The sequence below is a fragment of the Amblyomma americanum genome, chromosome 7 (assembly GCF_052857255.1).
Source record: "Amblyomma americanum isolate KBUSLIRL-KWMA chromosome 7, ASM5285725v1, whole genome shotgun sequence".
In the NCBI taxonomy this organism is placed as follows: domain Eukaryota; kingdom Metazoa; phylum Arthropoda; class Arachnida; order Ixodida; family Ixodidae; genus Amblyomma; species Amblyomma americanum.
The window spans coordinates 127,757,159-127,777,359 of record NC_135503.1 but is presented as its reverse complement, the minus strand read 5'-3'; the positions used below and the strand labels follow the sequence as shown (position 1 = coordinate 127,777,359).

Genomic DNA, 20,201 nt, shown 5'->3' with positions numbered 1-20,201 from the left:
GGACAGGAAGAGAGTATAGAGGGAGAGGTAATATACACAAACTATTTACACAATAAGAAATGTGTCCAGGTTGTGCGCGTGATTAGTTCGTGATGGAGCAGTAAAAACACACGCGCACTGCACTATGTTGACTACAACTGGAGTGGGGCGTCCAGTTGTTAATCGTCCAAGGTAGAATTCGCGGAGCCTTCGGTCGTGTAACTACCTGGAGGAGAACAGACGGGAAGTCAAGCCCGTCTACTCGAGGAACGCACAGAGGATCATCAAAGTTCGCTCACGAGTGCGCGCACTCCCCTGCGGCCACAATAGCGCCTTGATGGAGTCTGGTAGTATGCCCTGCGCCCTATAGGCCGCAAACATATCGCGACGAGCACCGGCGAACGCGGCATAGTGAAGTAGCAGGTGCTCTACTGTGTTTCCACTGCACCGCATCCGTCACACACATCACTCGTCGCGATTCCGTGACGCTCCTGTCGTTCCCCGTACTACACGCAGCCAATGCGCGCGGAGGATCATTACACGTTACCACCGCGTAAGTGCGCGACAGCCGGTGATGCTGTCGATGTGCTGACCTCCCGCGATGCGTGGGTCGGGGTGCGGCTTTCGGAGATGGTCGTGGACGACCGCACGCACGTCCTCCAGTGCAAGGGCCCGACTGCTGACAGGCAGTTGATGTGCGGCGGTCGCGAGGTCGTCAGCTTCGTTGCCGGCGATGCCGCAGTGACCGGGCACCCACTGTGCACGCACGGTGCATCCTCTCTGCGCGAGGAGCTCGATGCGCAAGCGAATTTCCCGCACTAATGGGGTACAGCGGCCGTGGGATTGTAGGCGGCTTAGGGCGGCGCGGGAGTCGCACAGCAGAACACTCCTGGGCGGTGGAGGGCCGAGGGTGAGCGGCAGGTCCAGCCCAAGCCGGATCCCCATCAACTCCGCCGTGGTGGAGGAGCCCAGGAAAGTTGCGTCTTGCTGGCTGTGCAGTCGCAGGACGGGGATGGTAGCCGGCGCTGCAAGGAAGCAGCTGTCGCGGGCCACTGAGTCGTCGGTGTATACTAGGAGATGGTCCTGGAGCTCCTCGTGTATGACGGCTCTGGCCAGCTGCTGCACAGCACAGAGGGGTGTGCTCCGTTTTCCCATGATGCCGATGACCTCTCGATGTACCTCCGAGGCAGCAGGTCAGGGCGAGTAGCATGCTTAGGGGGGTGGGCCTTAAGTCAGTTGCTCATACTCGAGCAGCGCCGCGCCCATTCGTGAGTGCGGGTGCGAGCGCATACGCTGCAGCAGCGAGCCGCCGTCCGGTGCGCGGTGAAGCTGGTTCATTGTATTCAGTGCCCTGCGCGCTGCTTAGAGCTCAAGTGGCCATGCTCCTGCTTCGGCCAACGTTGTGGCGCACTGCGGGTTTTTGGGCAGGCTAAGGCACACGCGCAGGGACTTGCGGTGCTGGATATCGAGTTTCTTCCAGCAGGGATTGCGCACTGTGACGAGCGGCCGCGCATAGAACACTGCCCCCAAAGCTGCGGCAGTGTATAGCCGCAGCGCGGCTTGCTAGGAGATGTCCTGGCCTCGAGCGGTGAGCTTGTGCACGGCGGCGATCCCCTTCATCTGCAGACAGGCCTTGGTCGCCGCGGAGCGGACGGAAAGGCTCCAGTCGATGTCGCGGCCAGTGTACCGCACCGATTTACGCCAAGGAATCGGAGTCTAGTCAAGTGACAGTGGCGCAAGGTGCGCGCGCGAGCGCGCAACACAGGCCATGGCCACCGATTCGTCCGCAATCAGCGACAGACCAAGGCCGCCCAAGCTGGCATCGATTGCGGTCAGAGCTCCCTGAGGGCACCCCCGCACGCGGAGCGCCTCGCCCGGTTTTCCCCGGCCCCACAGAGCTATGTCGTCTGCATATATGCATGGTGTCGGCCGCTCGTGGGGAGGGAGGCCGGAACCACCGACATGGCCGCATTAAACAGAAACGGTGACAAGACAGAGCCCTGCGGCACGCCTAAGTCCGCCGGGCGAGGCTCGGAGAGCTTATTCCCTACTCGGACGCGCATGGTGCGCCCGAGCGGAAGCCGTGAACGTACCGCAAAAGGTGCCCGCTCACACCGGCCCCCTGAAGCACCGCGGAAATTGGTGAGTGGTGAACGTTGTCAAAAGCGCCCGAGATGTCCAGTAGCAGCAGCAGCGAAACCTGGCCGGCCACTCTGGCGTGCTCCAGCGCTGTAACAACGTCCGATATAGAATCAGCCGTGCACCGCATCCCACGGAAACCCGTCTGCCGCTCGTCAAACAAATCAGCCTCCGCAGCCCGCTCGTTCAGACGCTGCAACGCCATATGCTCCATGAGCTTACCTGCCGCCGATGTTAGTTCCAATGGCCAGTATCCGCTCAGCTCCGTAGGTGAGCGCCCTGCCTTTCGGATGGGGCAAACGACCGCGGTTCGCCAATCCTCCGGTAGCTCCCGGCGTTCCCACACCACGTTGATCTGCTGCAGGAGGATCTGTCGTTGCTGCGCATCCAGGTTTCGCAGCATCTTGTTTGTCACCCCGTCCGGTCGGGGCGCCGATTGGCGGCGGCAGCGCTGCAGCGCATTGTTCAGTTCCGCCGCGGTGAACGGCGCATCACATGGACCTTCCGAGGCGACGGGAGAGGGACTGGCGTCGCTTCTGGAGCTCTCAGGATCAGCAATGTTAGCTACGTTTGCGGGTCTGGGTGGCGCGAACCGGTCGGCAAACCGCTCTGCCAACTCTTCAAAGCTGAGCCCGCTGGAGATTGCGAGGGAGGCCAGCAGTTGACGGTTTGCCTGTGGTTTGGTTATGCGCCGCAGGGTGTCAAATAGCCTCCGCGAGCTGACGTCTTCCTCCACCCTTGGCATAGTGAAGCCCACTTCTGGCGATATAGCTTGTTGGCGTGGCGGCGCGCTGCCGCGTCCAGGCGGTTGTAGACAGTTCAATCGGCGGCTCTGTCAGTCCGTCTCTCTCGTCGCTCTGCGCGATCTCTCTTCTCACACAGATCGAGCAGCTACGTATCAGGTGTGGCATGCCCTGCCCTTACCTCTGCTCGTTGGGTGGCTGCGAGGGCGCTTCGGACTAGACTTGAAAAGAAATCGGCGCCAGCAGCCGCCGCATCGTCGACCGCCCGCCTGAACGCCCTTCAGTTGGTAATAGAGTATAGCACGTTTGGCGCGCGTCTTCAATGCAGTGGGTTTGATTAGGATGGAGTAATGATCCGAGCCCCAGAGGGATAGTGATCGGCGCCACGTCGCCTCGATGCCTCTGGATGCGAAGGCAACGTCGATGCAGGAGCCGTGTGTTCCGCGTCGTCGAGAGGTGGGCTCGCCTGTGCTCAAGCGGACGAGTCCCAGCTGCATTGCTGCGTCGTGCAGGTCGTCTCCACGCGCGGAGCGGCACGCACAGCCCCACGCACTATGGTGGGCGTTAAAACCACCACAGATGGTTTGGCGCGGGGCACAGCACGAAGACACAGCACGAGAACACAGCGCGTTCCACGCGACAGCTTGACGCACATAAACACTGACCACCGACGTCTCAACACCACTGACGCGCACTGTCACCACCACGCACTCCTGGGCATGGGATGCCGCCTCCGCCTAGCGACGAGGGTGTGTTGGACATCCTGCCGCACATATATCGCGCACCTTGATTTCCCGGGGCGATGAGATCTGACACAACAGGGCACTGCGGCACAGGTGGGTTCCTCGCATTTGATGGGTGAGTGGTAGCCGATGTATCCAGATAGCCGCATCTCGAGCTCCCCGTCATATGAACGTACGTACGTCTCCTGCAGCGCGATAACTTCCGGCGAATTCGTTGCGATGCGAACTCGCATTTCGACGTACCGCGTCGCAAGAGAGCGCACGTTCCACTGCAGGATGGATGGTACGCGGTAGGGAGTCCGGCTGGTCATCATGCTGGCTTATCTGTGCGGGAGCACCTGCTGCTTATAAGCAAGCACGGTGTCCATCGGTGCCCTCCGGGAAAAGTGCCCTGAGGGCGAGCAACGCCAGCTTTAGGCGCGCGATCTCCGCGTACCGAGTGTCAGGGGGCTGGCCATAAGAAGCGGCCGCAGGCGGGGCGGCGCTGCACGGGACGCCGGGCAACCGGATCGCCGCTGCTGCTGCGGGCGCGGCCGTTGTTTCAGTTGCTGCTACTGCTGCTGGGGTGCTCCCCTGATGGTCTGCACATAAGGAAGCGCGCGCGACACCTGCTGATATTGCTGGGTTGGGGCCGCTGTTTTAGCCTGGACGAAGGCTCGGACAATCCGCCTGGACATCGGTACCATGGATGTGGCCATTAATGTAGCCACGTGACGCTCTCGCTGCCAGTGCGGGCACGCTGGGTCCATGGCCGCGTGCCGCCCCCCGCAGTTAATGCAGCGGGGCTTGCTCGCGCAGGTACCGGGCTCGTGCGGCCCGCCGCAGGGCGTGCATCGGGTAGGATCTCGACACACCCCAGTGGCATGCCCCAGGCTGGCGCACTAGGCACACTGGAGCGGCCGGGGACGGCAGGGATGGACGGCGAGCCTACGCTTGAATATGGTGATGAACGCCGGTGGTGTCGGCGCCGCAAAACGGAGAGCGAATGTACTGCTCGACAGCGACGCCGACACCATCGCCACCGTTGACTCCGCCGTTGCTAGCAGCTCCTCCGCCGTCCTGCGCCCGTCCACACCGAAAACCAGGCCGGAGCTTTGGTTCTGAGGAGGAGGCTCCTTGGCGCAGACCGGCACGCCGCGGTTGACGGCTGTGGCTAGCACGGCCTGGAGAGCATTGCTGCTCCCCGCGTCCACTGCCACCACATTCCGCCGCGTGTTTACCCGGACGGCGAGGACGCCCGGACGGGGCCCGATCTCGTCGGCCAGCTCCCAGCCCTGTTCCCTGGTGAAGGCGGTGCCCGGGTTCACCGGCCGAAACAGCACCGTCCCCACCAGGCTGGACGGGACCTCCACGGCAGTCGCGGCTCGCTCCAGGGCAGCTCTCCGACGCCCTAACTACTGAGCCACAACGGTGGGGTTAAAGCTGAAGCTCAGTGCAGTTGGGATAAAGCACATCAAGCCATGAACCCAAATCTATAGATTATTACAGGCTCTATTGCAGCCCCTTCACCTCATTGAGAAGTTGGTTGCTTGAGGAGCTTTTGCGGCATCTTGGCCTTTGTTAGAGCTGCCCACTCTTGCTATCATTCGACGCCACCAAACTTGTATGCAGCCTCAGATCTGTATGTTCCGCCATTCAAGTTTCTTGCTGGAACCTCATCGACTTTGCTAAATATTACAATACTTCATCTGAATATATATATATATATATATATATATATATATATATATATATATATATATATATATATATATATATATATATATATATATATATATATATATAGCAATGGTTTATTTAAATGAAAAAACAGACGCAGCAGTGGCTAAAACATGCCGAGGTCAGCCAGGTTGAGCAAAGACGCACGCGGCGATGGCAATGGCTTTGAAGCGCATGTTCATCTTCGTCTTTTGCACAAATGCGGATATTCTTTACATTCGCCCCCCCCCCCCCCCCCTCACCAGAGGAGAGGAGCCATCTTGGCGACTTACGGTGGCGGTGATCCGGCGGGGTCTCAGTAGGGCTGCAGGCGCTGGACATGAGCTTCCTCGCGTCCGTGGCGGCGAAGATCGGGAGACGGAATGTGGGATTCGACGACGTATTTAACAGGAGATGTTTGCTTTAAGTCGCGGCAACGGCCGTGATATTAGGGACGACATTTTGAGAACAGTCCAGGGGTACCAGAGGCTATCCAGAGCCGCACGAGGGTGCCAGCAGAGAAATGTGGTGTGGGGTGAGAGTTGTCGCGGCGGGATTTCTGGAGATACTGGGCGTCAGTCGTGAGCGGCCAGGCGATTCGGCTACAGTATTCGGCATGTTGCGTGGCTTCAGAAACAGGGAATCTATTGTAGCAGACGGATGACGGCCGCAGAGAAGAAAGAAAGTAGATAAGCCGAAAGTGAACTGCGGAACGGTTTTTATGCGTAAGTCACATGGAAAAACAAGATCCCAATTGGAGTGGTTAGAAGCGACGTAGTACATGGAATTCATGTCCCTGATGGCACGCGAGAGGGGTTAGCCCCACCGGAGCCGTACAAAATCTCAAGATAAAAGACGAATCAGTCATACAGATGGTGGTTGCCTTGGCACTTTTACCTCCCCTCTTTGTTGAAGCGATAGCTGCACTACGCCATGTAAAGCCGATTTCGCCGTGCCCGGCACAGTCCTCTACTGCTCATGCGCCGAAATATTCGGGGGCTACGTAAAAACTGGAAGACATGCACACTCAATGAATAAGAAAACTGGGGTCTAGGCCGAGAATCGAACCAGGGCCTTTAGTGCTCGAGACGGTGACGCCGCCATGACTCCGCCATGACACCTTTTTTCTGTGTTGCATGGAATTCAAACACGCTAAGCTACCATATGCTTTACACGCATAGTATTCCGCAATGCAGACACACATTGACATGTCTTCGTACATTGCACTCCATCAGCACATCAAAATTGCGGGAGACGTACACATTCGTCAAGAATTGGCAACCATTCAGGCGGCCGTTCCTGCGCAGCATAAACCCCCAGCACCAAGGCCCACTGTTCTTTGAACAGAGACTTAGATGAACGAGGGGGTTCTGTGTTATTCATCATGCAGCTCTTCCACCGGTTGAAAAGTACAATCAGCTTAACAGACCGCACGGAATCCCGGAGTTTTTTAGGACAGGAAAGAACCTTATAGTGTAAGGCGAGATCTCAATGTTATTATTGATTGTTCGCTGTATTATATCCTAGAAAAACACTGCATCACGGCACCACACAAAGCAAGGTTTGATCTTCTCGGGTTGGCCGCACAGGCGACAGTCCACCGATCATGGCACAAAAGTCCCCTTGGCGTGAAGCCAGACCTTGACGGGTAGAGTAATGTGTGGAGTTTTAAAAAAGAATGATTTTGCAGCATGCTGAACATACATTCGCTGAACTCGCTTCAATACACTCGAATCCATAAAACCAAGGTAAGGCTGCCGATGCACGCGCACATGAAATAGCGATTCTATTAGTACTCTTGTCATCTGCCTCCTTGACAGGTCAAGTAAATATTGCAACGAGAAGAGAACAGTCACGAAATAAAAGTTATCAGCAAGCTCCCTCCGCAAAGCTCCCTCGCGGCCATGACCAGTCAAACCGAACAGATAAGGAAGACGCCAGCTCAGTCGCCTTCTAAGCACCGCTAGCAGAAATTGGTGGCTGGCAGCTTTGAAGACGAAAAACCCGGAAACAAGCTGGTGAAGAAACAAGTGAACAAGTCCAACTCCTCCAGCCTCAAGAGAAGGAAAAATTGTCTCGACGCATAGGCTCCCATACAGAGCATCAAACAAAGGTCGTGAACAGTCTGTGCAGCACTTGTACCTTGTTCTCGTTCGGTGCATCACTTCCAACGCATAGACTAGCTTCACAACCAAGTAGACGTTGCAAACTTGTGCCCGCGCAAACATAGAGAGCTCCCGACCCATCCACGCCTGCGTTTGGCGCCTCACAGAGAGAAATTGTGGCTCCCAATAAGACCCATTATCCCGGATCAGATGAAGGGGAACTCTAAGATACTTAGTGAATCAGAGTCCCAGCTAATGCCACCAAAACGAAGCCTATGCCGATGACGTCCTCCTTTTCTGTTCAGATAAAAAGTGTGCTTGCAGTTATGCATTTAGCAGCACAGTTTTGTGACGTCTCTGGCGCAGCTCTTAAATTTGCAAAAATATAAAGGATTCAGGTTGGGTTACTGGGGTACAAAACCTAACCGTCGCGACGACTCGACGTTTGAACATGAATAAAGGCGCGTCTATAGATGCACGGATTTCTTAGAAATGTATCTTCGCGATCTGTACTGAGGCACACATGAGCAATTATGAGCATGTAAATTAGATGTCAAAATTAAGCTAGTACCATGCGTTTCCAGTACAATTCCTCCGAGCTTGGCGTGCAGGCGTAGCTCCATCGACCACGAGGGGACGCTGTCGCATTTCAATATTAAGGCGGAGCTTAAGCGTCTGCCAAGTTTTTTCCTTGAGTTTCACTGATATCTCTTCAAAATCTATCAAAATTCGTTATTTATTATTCCCAGATTCCTTAAAGGGACACTGAGGAGAAATTGAAGTTGGCTTGTATCGATAGAATAGCAGCTCCTGATCACAAAAACACCACTCTTACTGAAAACAAAGCTCTTGTAATGTAGAAAATAGCAAGAACCAAAATACAGGTGTCGCCGCCACAGGCCAATCTCGCAAGTACAAACGTGATGACTTCCTAGGACAAGAGGCGCCACCTTGAAGGAATTTTCTTTACTTCATGGAATCTCTGAGGCTGGCAAAGGAAGGTTGCGCACCGCACCGCTAGCCCTCAGAAATCACGGAGTCTGCGTTTACGTCACGTATCACGTCACTCCGTTCTGAGACGTCATAAGAGTTGCCGTGGCGTCATAAGAGTTCCCTGAGTTTGAATCAGAGCGGCGGGAAAAACTTTTTCATCTTCGAATCCAAATTTCTTTGAAATAAATGCATCTTTCGCGCCCGGACAAGCGGCAACAATGCCATGAAATGCCGAACTATCAGACTTTGCTAACAAAAAAAATGATAGAGTTCTCCTCAGTGTCCATATAAACTTTATGACCAGTTTTAGATAAGTGTCGGTGAATATTTTTCCTGCGTGGATCTGCACCAAACGATGGCCAATCCCTCACCGCGGGTATGTGCCATTGCTTCAGACGCAACAACGTCTGGGCGGTTGGCAACATATGAAGAAGAGGTTGAAGAAGGCAGAGGTGCTTGCGGTGGCGGTGGGCGTGTGGGTTCGTTGGTTTCAACACTTGCTTGCTTTCGCTTTTTAACATGGCTACCGACAACGAACAAGACGACGTGCGACCCTACTTTACGGAAGACGAGTGGACCAAGATGCCCGACTTCATGAAGCAGCGCTACGTGAACATAAAGCGGAACTATGACATGATGGTCGCACTTGGTGAGTACATGCATAACGTCTTTCTAATGAAGTTTTCCTGTCGGCGTTATCGCGTCCAGGGAGTGCTATTTTCACAGCGTCACAGTGTTCTCAAAAAATGCACGAGCTTTCACAGTTGACTAAACAGCATTGAAACAGTTCTCGAAAGTGCAGGAAATGTGAAACAATCTTTATGTCATTGATGTCAATTGGCTAGAGAAAAAGTTAGGCTGGGGATTAGCTCATCTAATCTAGGTAATACGAAGCGAACGCTGTCGGCGTTCATTATGTTCATTGGTGTTGGCGTTGACAGCGTTCTAGACCCCGATGATTTGCGGGAAGGAAGGGCGCATAACTGGCTCCCTGGGCCGGTTCAGTGGACGCCTCATCGCGCTTTGAGGTACATGGCGGTGGTGGGGGAGAGATGAGGGCTGCATGCATTAGCGCTGGCAACGTTGTGGCAGACACGCGCACTGCGGCAATAGGCCGCAGCGTTCATTGGGTGGCCAACCTCTCGCGATCAACCATTGACTGCCACCTGCCAGGGTGGGCGCACTGCCTATCCAGTGTGCGGAACGCACTCAACGTTGCAGACACCAAGCCGCGTCTACTTTCCCGACACAACACAGCTTTCGCTCTCTAACCAGGTTCAGCAGTAGTTGAACCGCAGCTATTTTTTTTACACCTAAACAGGTCAGGTGGGAGCAGCGACAGTTTCTTAGCCCTTTTAGAATTTTATCTTTGGCGAACTGCCATTAATTTTAACTGGCATTTATGCTCACCAAAGTCTGGAATTTGTATGGGTTGTTGTGTTGCTCCCGTTCTTACAAAGCTTTGCTAAGCTCACTTCCTCACATGCGCATTTTTAGATATGTAGATGACTTTTTGGTGATAATGGACAAGCCGAAACCTTTATCTAATTACGAGCATTTGCTGATATTCTTGCATCCTTCAAAGATGCTTCGGAACGCCTTAATTTCACGTTCGAACTCCCATGCAATAACAGCACACAATTTCTCGACCTCAAAATTTCTTTTCTCGACGGCCATATCTGCTGTATGTTCGATCCGAGATCGAAAAAGGCACTTCTTCCTTTTAGCAGTGCGCACTCGAAGTCAATAAAGACAGGGATTGCTATGAATTGTCTGAATCCAGCTTATAAAAAACTTGTCCACATCAAATGCAAGAAAGCGTTAAAATGCAAATATAGCGACTAGGCATGTCAGGCTTCCCACAGAAACGATATCAGCCGTAGCAGAAAGCTTTCTGCAAAAGCAGAAGAGCTGTAAAAAACAAGCACAGCACGATCATAGGAAGCCCACTCAAGCGATACCGCTTGCTCACAAGGTATCTCTCAACCTAAAGACGATAGCAAGAAGATACAATGTAGATGTGCTATTCTCTGCTCCGAGCAAGCTTCCAAAAATTTGTCCAATGTTGGTAAGAAAACAAAAAGCCGGTATGCGCTATCAAGCACCAACTCTGTTTCACGCAGTGTACAACTAATGTAGTCTACAGCATTCCTCTTACCTGTAACAGAGTGTACATACATCGGGCAAACAAGACGTTGTTTGAAAGAAAGAGCCGGGGAGCACTAGAATTTGGTGAAGGAAGGGAAAAGTGGGCACCTTGGCGTGCATTGTCGGGACTCCAAATTCAACCCCATGTTTCGAAAAACCAAATTTCTTGGGCGTGGGAAAGATCAAGTCGAAAGAGAAATCGTGGAGGCATATCATATCAGATTAGTAGGCAATCAGTGCATCAGCGCACCGTCTTTAGTTCTGCATGATAATAAAATAGCATTTTCGGAAAACTGACTGATTTCCACGAGACGACCTGTAGGCTGGTACTTAATATTTGGTTTTTCAATAAACTACCTGTTGGAAGGGCAGCGCTCGTCCTGTCTGGCTCGTTCACTGTACTTGTCTCCGTCTTGTTCGCGCTGCGATAAATTCTTGTATTATTGTGGCATAAACTTCAGTTCAAGTCCGGCATCCATGATGTCTACACTCTTTCGTCCGTGTGTTTCTGGACGCTGGAATGATGCCTCATAATTAACCCAGCCCAGTTCTTAGCCATTTTCTTCCTAGTGCAATGGGCCCTGTCATCCCTCAATTATGTGTGTGAATCCATCCTCGACCCTCGCGAACCTTTTATCCGCGACCCCATGTCGTGCAAGGGAACTCAAGTTTACTCTCGACCACCTCCTTCTTCTACCTGGTGTTCATGCCCGGTTCACACCGTACTTTCAGTCTGCGCGGCATGCCAGACGGACGACAAAGATCTTGCGCTCTGAGCTGTGGAGACAGGTTAGGCATTTGGACGGAACCACTTTTCCGCACGCTTACTCGTGAGGCGGCAAGGACTGCAGAATTGTTCTGGAATGTGCGTCTTGTAAATTTGTGCGCCCTGAAGAAAGCGCGAGTGCGGCAGCAAGCTGCATCTAACAAAGTGACCTGCATCGGTGGGTGTTCTTTGCCTGAAAAGGTCGAAGCTGTGTTTAGTCCTGGTTCAAAGTTTTGTACCAAGTCTCAAAAGAACCCGTACGATTCCTTTGTATTGTCAGAAATGTGGCTGCAGCCGCTAGCTCAGATGACCAGGACCGCTGTATTGCTGCAGCTGCTGAGTGTTTGCGACATAGGGGCGCACCGCTTGCACCCAAGCTCAACGGTAGATTCACTGTCCATTACTCGAAGAGCAAAGATCAATCCCTGCTGGTTGCGGTCAAAGAGAGTGGCTTTGTCGTGGTGCCGAAAGCATTGTTTAGGCAGAGAGCAAATGAGGCCGTGAGTAAAAACTTCGTACCTACGACTGTGTCGATAGCCAAGGCGAACAAGAAGGTTATTGCATTATGGGAAGAGCTCTACCTGAAAAAATCAAGAAAGTGCATCAACGGTGCTGATGAAAATTCACTGAGTATTTTCTTTTCGGTTAAAACTCACAAAGTATATGTGCTGTTCAGGGCTATTGTGACAGAATAGAGCGGGTGGTAGGGCACTTTGTCTACGTTCTTGCAGAGCCACCTTCGAGATATTCCTCTAGAAGACCCGTTTCTGGTAAAAAAAAATTTACCGAAGTTATTGAACATTTATCTGGTTTTGAAGTCTCATGCCTTGCACTCAGGCTTCAGAGGGGCGCCTAATGGTTTATGGGCAGTGCATTCATTTATTTTAAATTTTTTCCTTGCCGCTACTCGCTCTAAAATTATTTATTCAAAAATATTTCCTGCGAAAAAAAGGAAATCTTGTGTCGCAAATGAAGAAAATCCGAGTGCGCAATCGGCAACACTGCAAGAGTGCGCCAAGTTGGCAGTGCTTAGGTGTTGCAGCTATTCCCCTGGAGTGAGGGCCGTCGCATCCGCCTAAGCGCTCGCGGCAGGAGCAAAAGGCCTAGGCCAAACATAAGGTGCGTGCGAACCCCGAGGTGCGGGTGCGCGAGTTCCAAGCCGAACGTGAAGGATGTCAAGATCCTCAAGTACGGCCTCGACAAGTTGAAGCCGCTCGTGAAAGACGCCAGGGGCCGTAGTAAGTAAGTTGTCCATTTTGCATTCTCTATTTCGCGTCCATTTGGCCGTCTGTCATTGATCTCTCTCATATATCCGCAGCTTTCAAGTGTCTGCGGCATGCGACCCACCAATTGAATGTTTGGCGACCGGGCCTTACCATTGGCTGAGATTGGCTGCGATATGCAGCCAATGCCGAGGTCTGGTCGCCATACACCCAAGGGCCTGATCTTTAAAGTCGCGGGTATATCTGAGAAACCAATGATGGACCAAATGAATGTGAAATGGACAATGCAAAATGAATAGCTTACAGAATACGGCCTCAGGATATTCAAGCGCGGGATCGCGAGTCAGAAGCCAACCGCGAAAGACGCATAAATCAACTTTGCTATTTGTGCCAAACCGAAAAAATCAACCACGATGAACTAAACAAGCGCCCTAAAACTTTCAAGCCTGCTAGCAAGTAGGCGCTTGGTTCCAAATTTACGACATGGTTCTTGAATACAAATTTTCTAGTTAACAGTTTGATAGTATTTCTGAGCTTGCGTACAGGAAAAACTTGAGCGGAGAGTATAGTTCCAAAATCATCGTTTTTTTTACTTTATATTTAGGAACCAATTTCCGTACATCGTGCGCCAACAGCATCTGATGTCGGTGCAACCAACTCAAAACGCGTGTCTAAACTAATGGGTGGCCCAGAAATTTATTAGCGCGCATGTCTCCGTCACAACCGGCAATATCTGCGTGCATACCGAGAGCAGCGTCAGGAGTCAGCAGTGAACGTTGTTACACGTCTTTTCTCTCTCATGGCGAGGGGGCAGAACGAGCATTTAGCACTTACAGACAAGGTAGGGAATTTGAGACAACGCACGCGACGGTCGGGGTTTCCATACAGACCTGGATAGTGCTGCAGGTGCACTACACGAACATCAGCCAAAAGAGAACGCTGAGTATTGGGAGAAAGTCGGCTTCAGTTACTCAAGACTACTGCATGGCCTACTTTCTGCTGCAACCAATTTTTTTATCACGACGAACTCCCTTACGTAGTGCCTACCATGCAACATCGTGTGATGAGATTGCATTAGTTGCTTTCGCGCCTTGCTAAACGCTCTAAAAGAGGGCCTTTGGAACCTTTTAGTATTATCGAAATGGCGGTGAGACTCAATCTTGCAAGATAATTAAGAATGTTCAATTCTGGATGGATAATCATTCGCTCACTATTCTCCTACCTGAGTCGCTGGAGCAGCGGCTACTGTGTTTTGCTGCTGAGCACGACACAGCTCATTTTGTCCCCCATCACGACGGTGTTGAGACGGCTGTGAAATGCGACATTCACGTGTACTGAAATTCCCACCTGCCATCAGACCCGTGCCTCGAAATTGATCGCGTTCCCGCTACAGCCTAATGAATTAATGATATTATGCAGCTCTAGTGAAAAAAAAGACGTTATCGGCTAAAGAGATATGCCGCTGTCAGAAATATCTAGTTCACAAGAGTAAATATCATTATTGTCACTCATGTACGCTTCAATATCTTTTAGATCTTCGTCCTGCAGTCCCAGATTTCATGAAGCGCAAGCCAGCGGCACGGAAAGCTCAAGAGAGTCGTAGCAGTCGTAAGTCAAGAACCGTTTTGCCTTTTTCAGTAGCTACCCAGTCAGATTGTCATCCTGTTCAGTCTTTCCCAGTGGCGTTGTGAATTTCAACACCCTCATTTCCTGGATGGAATTGAACCGGAAGGAAGTGGATTCGAGGCACTGGACAAATCAGTGTGATATATATAGAGGTTTCACAACGCAAAGCATTGAGATCCGATATATGTGAGGAGCAATACGCTTGTTGTTTCCTGGCACTAGCTTAATATTTTTTGAGAAGTAGTGCGCGCTGCGCTACAAGCATCAAGAAATTTTGAATGAGACTAACGTTGCCTCATAACAAGTCATGGCGGTACGTTTCTGATTGCGTCAAGGTTTGTAATATTTTTCTTGCCGACGAAATAATTCTCAAATGCGGGTTACTGGGTTGAAACTGGTAAAGGTCGGACTCTCTGGAAACGTGGAAAGACAGCGCTAACAGCCAACCGAGATTTCCTCTATTGTCTCGTTCCTGTTGTGAGGTGAACCAACCGCCCGCAGTCCCCAGCCTGCAGCCACCAAGCGACTAAACGCTCAGGGAACCGAGCCGAAGACACCAACAAAAGCGTCCGCCCCGCGGAAGATGACTGGGAGCAAATCACAGCTGGGCGACAGTAAGTCGTTTCATTGTGGTAGAGCAAAGACCACGGATACTTGCAAACCCCCAACGGAAACGCCTTTAGATTGGTAAAACGACGATGTTAGTGCACTCGTCGATGCAATTAGCTGCTCTTTTACGCGACAGCCGAGCTGGTAAACGTGATAGCACCTTTAAATTATCGACTCTTGCTCGAAAAGAAGTGCCGCGTGCCGTACGCGGCATGTTTTGTCCTGAAAAGCGGCATTTAAGAATAAAAATTGATAAGAGATCGTCTTACCACAATGTTTGGACCACGTGTCCGGAAGTGTAATTGATCCGGCTGAAGATAAAGGAGAAAACGAGACCGCGTAAAATGTGTTTATTGTTAGACACTGCAGCTGCACGTCATTAAAAAGTCTGTTCGCTGAGCAAAGTTGTTTGTTGGAGGCAGGGCTCTTGAAGTAGGTGTTGCGATTTCGAAACACGTCATGGTGGAAAAGCCAGTGGGTAGTCTACAGCGGCACTTACATGTCAACTTGGCATTTTTTACTCAGTGGGGTCTTGAATGATGTCGCCATTCGACTGATTAATCTGTACTGCAAAAGCTCTGAACAGCTAGGTATCAGTGCGCAAATAAGCAGAAGGCGGCAGAGCGGAATATAGACGAACAGCGCTTTGAATGTTTCTTTGCGCCACTTGAAGTAAAAGTTTATAGTCGTTAAAAAAACATTACCATCCATCACAACATAAAAGCCGTGAAACCTGCGTCTCAAGCACCGAATTTTCGCGCTGTCTTCACCGCCCTCCAGTCCGAGTTCAGCACACCCCCCCCCCCCCCCCCCCCCTCGCGGTGGCTCAGTGGTTAGGCGCTCGGCTACTGATCCGGAGTTCCCGGGTTCGAACCCGACCGCGGCGGCTGCGTTTGTATGGAGGCAAAACGCTAAGGCGCCCGTGTGCTGTGCGATGTCAGTGCACGTTAACGATCCCCACGTGGTCGAAATTATTCCGGAGCCCTCCACTACGGCACCTCATTCTTCCTTTCTCCTTTCACTCCCTCCTTTATTCCTTCCCTTACGGCGCGGTTCGGTTGTCCAACGATATATGAGACAGATACTGCGCCATTTGCATTCCGCAAAAACCAATTATCAACGAAGAGAGAGACAAATATGTACTGTATTTACCAAAACTAACCAGGCTGCATGATTTCCTTTTAAATGTTCAGTAGAACAGTTATGGCACCACTAAAGCGCTGAGTAACTTCTGTTATAAGTAGAACACTGATCTTTAGCTTTCAAGGCCCGTGCCTTTTTTTGCCTTTTTGGGTGCCTTAAGGACTCCTCTACAAGGCTTATGAGCAAAGCACGCAACTCTGTTACGTTTGGCAAAGACATTTCATATGTTAAAAGCTATCAGCACGGACAACCACGTATTATTGGGGACAAAACTCCCCAGGACGCTTAGCCGGGAACAAAAGCCAACAGCTTCGTTATTAGGCAGTTGATTAAAGCCAAACTTGCGGAAATGATTGTCGGATTCACGTGCTCCAACGTGGTGAAATGAATGATATTCGTTGGCAGGTGTGACACCTATGGACCTAGATCGCTTCTTCCGAGCCCTGGAGAGATTTGTCCGCGGTAGTGCATGTGTGCAGAACTACCGGCACGGGTAGAGAGGCCGTCCTGCGGCCGCTCTACCCGTGGAGTCCACCCTCCGACGAAGGCCACAGCCTAATTGGAAGCGGAGGCTCTAACCCAGGCCAAGATGCACGCTACATCTGACGTCAACCGCAATTCCGCTTAATCATTGATAGGCTACTGTGGTGATTTGTTTCTGATAAGTGTGACTTACGTGGCAGTGGCAATCACGCGTTGCGTCAGCACTATGTCAAGCATTTCGCGAACCGGCTGAGGAGAAGCGGCTGCAGTTCTTTTCGTTCCCTATCGTGGTGAAGGGCTGCCTGGTTCGCTCCGCTGCTTCTTCATGTCGCCGTGGATTCATGTTGTGAATGTTGGTTTCAGCAAGGGCTTGGTGCTCAGCGTCTCTGGGCGAAATGCTCAGAAAATAGGTCTGAGAAAGCGCGCTCCTCGTCTTGCGTTTTCCTTCGCCCTTGTTTCAATTTGTGCTGTTTTACTAAATTGATTACCAACTCGCCCAAGCTAAAGTTTTAATCAGTTTTCGTCTTTGATCCCTCCTTGCGCTGAGTGAAGCAACTTGTGCCATGGCGCCCTTTGACCAAGCGGTGCTGCTGTGGACTGAGTGCCGGGAGTTAATTGGTGCATTTGCATAGGAGGTGTTGTGATCATTTACTACACCAGTACGGTCGAATCCTGTTGTCGTGAGGGAGTGTGTTGTCGGCTGTGGTCAACGGAATACGGCAGCACCCCATGTCTAGCTATGCAATTCCATCAACACGTGGAATTTTTTTTATCCGGTGGAAAACTGCGCTGCACTGGGATTCGAACCACCGACTTGCATGCAAGTCTGATGCTCTGTCTCTATGCCATTGCTGCATCCTTGTGTACCTTGACCGCGTGTATCTGTGTGCTAAATTTCTTTCCGGCGTGAAGAAAAGAATGACTACATATATTGTAGCATCTTCGTTGACATAGCGAGCATTATAACCACGTGCGATAACAATTATGACATATGAATGGCTACGATATTCTATATATATATAGGAAACTGCAGTGCTTAAAGAGAAGTGTAAAACATAATAGCCACGCAAAGCGCGCAGTAGCACGCCCACATACCCATCCACACATAGCTATGCCCACGTAGCTACGGCAACTGTAAAAAATCTCCGTGATATATCTACGGCGGTCATATTTGTGTTCCTATTGATATTAGATGGCACGTGCCGAGTAGAAAAGTATCGAATAGGGAAACGACGCCCTGTCTATAGTCTGCGCAATGTGGCCTTACTAGGAAAAGGAAATGGCCTCTATACAGAATGTTCACTAGCGCCATCTAGGCCGCCAGTTCCCTCTCATGTAGCAGTCGTGCAAGTTTGGTCAACAGCGCAGAGTTTCTGACTCACTCCGCTAAAAGGTACATTGTTCACACGGCACTTCACGCTATAAAGAAATGCTGGAAAATAGACACCTAGTATTCTTTTTGGCTAACGTTTGGCAAAAACGTGGATTCAATTGTAAGATTACGACTTTTCTTGGGCGATGCCTAAAAAAGAAAGCCATGCTAATTTTCACGCAAATCAAATCCCATGCATTCACTTTAATTAGGATGTGAAAAGTGCAGTATCAAAAAAAAAAGAGGAATGCATAGCGTCGCACAAGGCGATGAAACTAAAATTCCGCAGCAAGTACCACGTTAAACTCTCAGAGATGATAGCACCTGTCATTCCTCTTGGAAGTTTTAAGACAGTATGAATCAGCACTACGAGGGTCTAGGGTGGCACACGGCCCAGTCTGAGCAGACCGTCATACCTTAGCAAACGCTGAGTTCGTAAAAAAAAAAATTACGGAGGGCACTTAAGATTGCTTACATGTTTTGAATGCGAAAGTATTGTATAATCGTGAGGTCTGCTCCGATGTTCATTAAAGATCTTTTCCTTTCTAATGAGACGTCCGCTCATTACCATACAGTCGTAAGGGAACGGATACACTAGGTTAATCTTTATCCGCCAAGAAGCAGGGCGGTTGTGTGTCCTATGGGTTGCCTGTTCGCCTCGAAATCTGTAGGCCTTGGTTCAATTCCCCGTGCCTACGGAATAATTTTTTTTTTTCTGTGCTGTAGACGTCACTATCTTACGGTCCACTGCTGGCGTCATGCGAGAGCATGATGACGTCACTGAAGAATTTCGTGCCATCAACGATGACGGATGCCGGCTTTTCTGCTAATGGACTTATAACGCTTTGGCATTAATCGGAAGAAGGGCAGACACAGGACCAGCGTTATCTCAGAACTAAGGCTTTATTCGCAAAGTATATTCAAGGAATATTCAAGGAATATTCATAGGCATGGCACATGATCATACTCAGTAACAAACATTAAAAAAAGAAAACATAACAAAGATGCTCGCGGCGCTCAAAAATCGCCAATGAAAGCGAGCTCCTGATCAGGCGCAAATGCGGTTTTTACTAACGTTGAACCTTGGGCTTGCTGGCTCATATCTCCAAGCTGTAGCGCATCAAAAGACAAGGAACGAAGAGCGAGTGTTCATCTCGTTCTTTGTCTTTAATGCCCTGCAGCTTGACAGCTTTCTTGCTCCTTCGCGATGTGACGGGCTGCCACTACTTTCCGCGTGGTCTCTCCCATCTCTGTGGGTGTGCAGCGCCTGTGTGTGATGATACAGGGCAGTGCATGTACTTCCTTTTTCTTCTTCATTACCTCGCAACCTTGACACTGGGCCACCATATAAGACTGGCGGGGTTTTAATCGAGAGCCGGAAAAGTTACCAAAACACAGCCACGGGTTTGCCGAATTCCAGTTTTATTAAACAAACAATGGAAGGAGTGATCTTCTAAATGGGCCTTTAAAGCCAGCTCGTCAATAAGGGGAGAAGTATGGACCTTCTAATGACGGAGTGGGAAGGAAACGACGGCTAAAACCGCCAGCACATTTCAGTGCCGTCGAAGGAGCAATGCAACGCTGCTCAGGACCGCCCTTAGGAGTTTATAGAGGCATATAGGAGACAGACAGAGCTCTTAGGAGTCGTCAAGGTGTGACAAATCTCTGCGTGCAGTGCGTCGCGTGAACGCCATGTGCCCACCTCGTTCCAAAGCACTGTGCCATTGCGCCTGTGCTCTCAGAGGTAGTCGTGATACGTAGAATACATGCGCACTCGAAATGGTTGCCATTCACATTTAAGGCAGCGGAAAAATGTTGCTCGAGATGAGAAAACAACATGGTTCAGCGTAACATCCTAATCATATCTATGGTGTCTCCAGCTTGGTATTTCGAGTTGTAGCGGCCTACCACATGCCACGACGGTGCGGTCGAAGAAGAGGACGACTCGCGCCGGCTTACGCGCAGTGCGCGGTCAGTATAGATTCTGCGCAGTCTGGTTTACGCCTGGCTGAGTGGGCCTGGTAAAATATAACTGTGGACACCAGGCAATGATGTGTGTCTAGTTCTACTACACCACAAATTGGTGACTTGAAGGTGACTGCGCAGAATCTCTTCTGCCCGCGCACAGCGCGTAAGCCGGCGCGAGTCGTCCTCTTATTCGGCCGCAGCATCGTAGCACATGATAGGCCCTTACAGAGCATATGTGCATACTGCCTGCTTCGTTGTGGCCTTTGTTTACAGGATTTTTGAGTTAGAAGAGCGCTTTTTCGGCATAAAATTGTCAGTGGTGTAATGCATAAGAATACTGCTAGGGCGTGCTAACCAGCATGGTCATTAACTGATATTGAATAGTTAACTTTTAACTATTACTCTTAGTCTCCTTAATTATTTAGAGGCGTGTAGCCCACGGCAAATAATATCCATACCAACT

General features: G+C 50.8%; 1 protein-coding gene across 3 annotated transcripts in view; it reads left to right on the top strand.

Moving 5' to 3' along the window:
• The first annotated feature begins 8,842 nt into the window (after nt 1-8,842).
• Nucleotides 8,843-20,201, top strand: part of LOC144097444 (histone-lysine N-methyltransferase PRDM7-like) — a 57,378-nt gene continuing 46,019 nt past the window's right edge. For 2 of the 3 annotated variants that reach the window (XM_077630162.1, XM_077630161.1), the window contains exons 1-3: nt 8,843-9,049; nt 14,071-14,145; nt 14,646-14,777. In XM_077630162.1, the coding sequence (XP_077486288.1) occupies nt 8,920-9,049; nt 14,071-14,145; nt 14,646-14,777 (337 nt within the window). In that variant the 5' untranslated portion in view covers nt 8,843-8,919. The remainder of the gene's footprint in view (nt 9,050-14,070; nt 14,146-14,645; nt 14,778-20,201) is intronic. The other variant, XM_077630163.1, reaches the window with a different exon arrangement.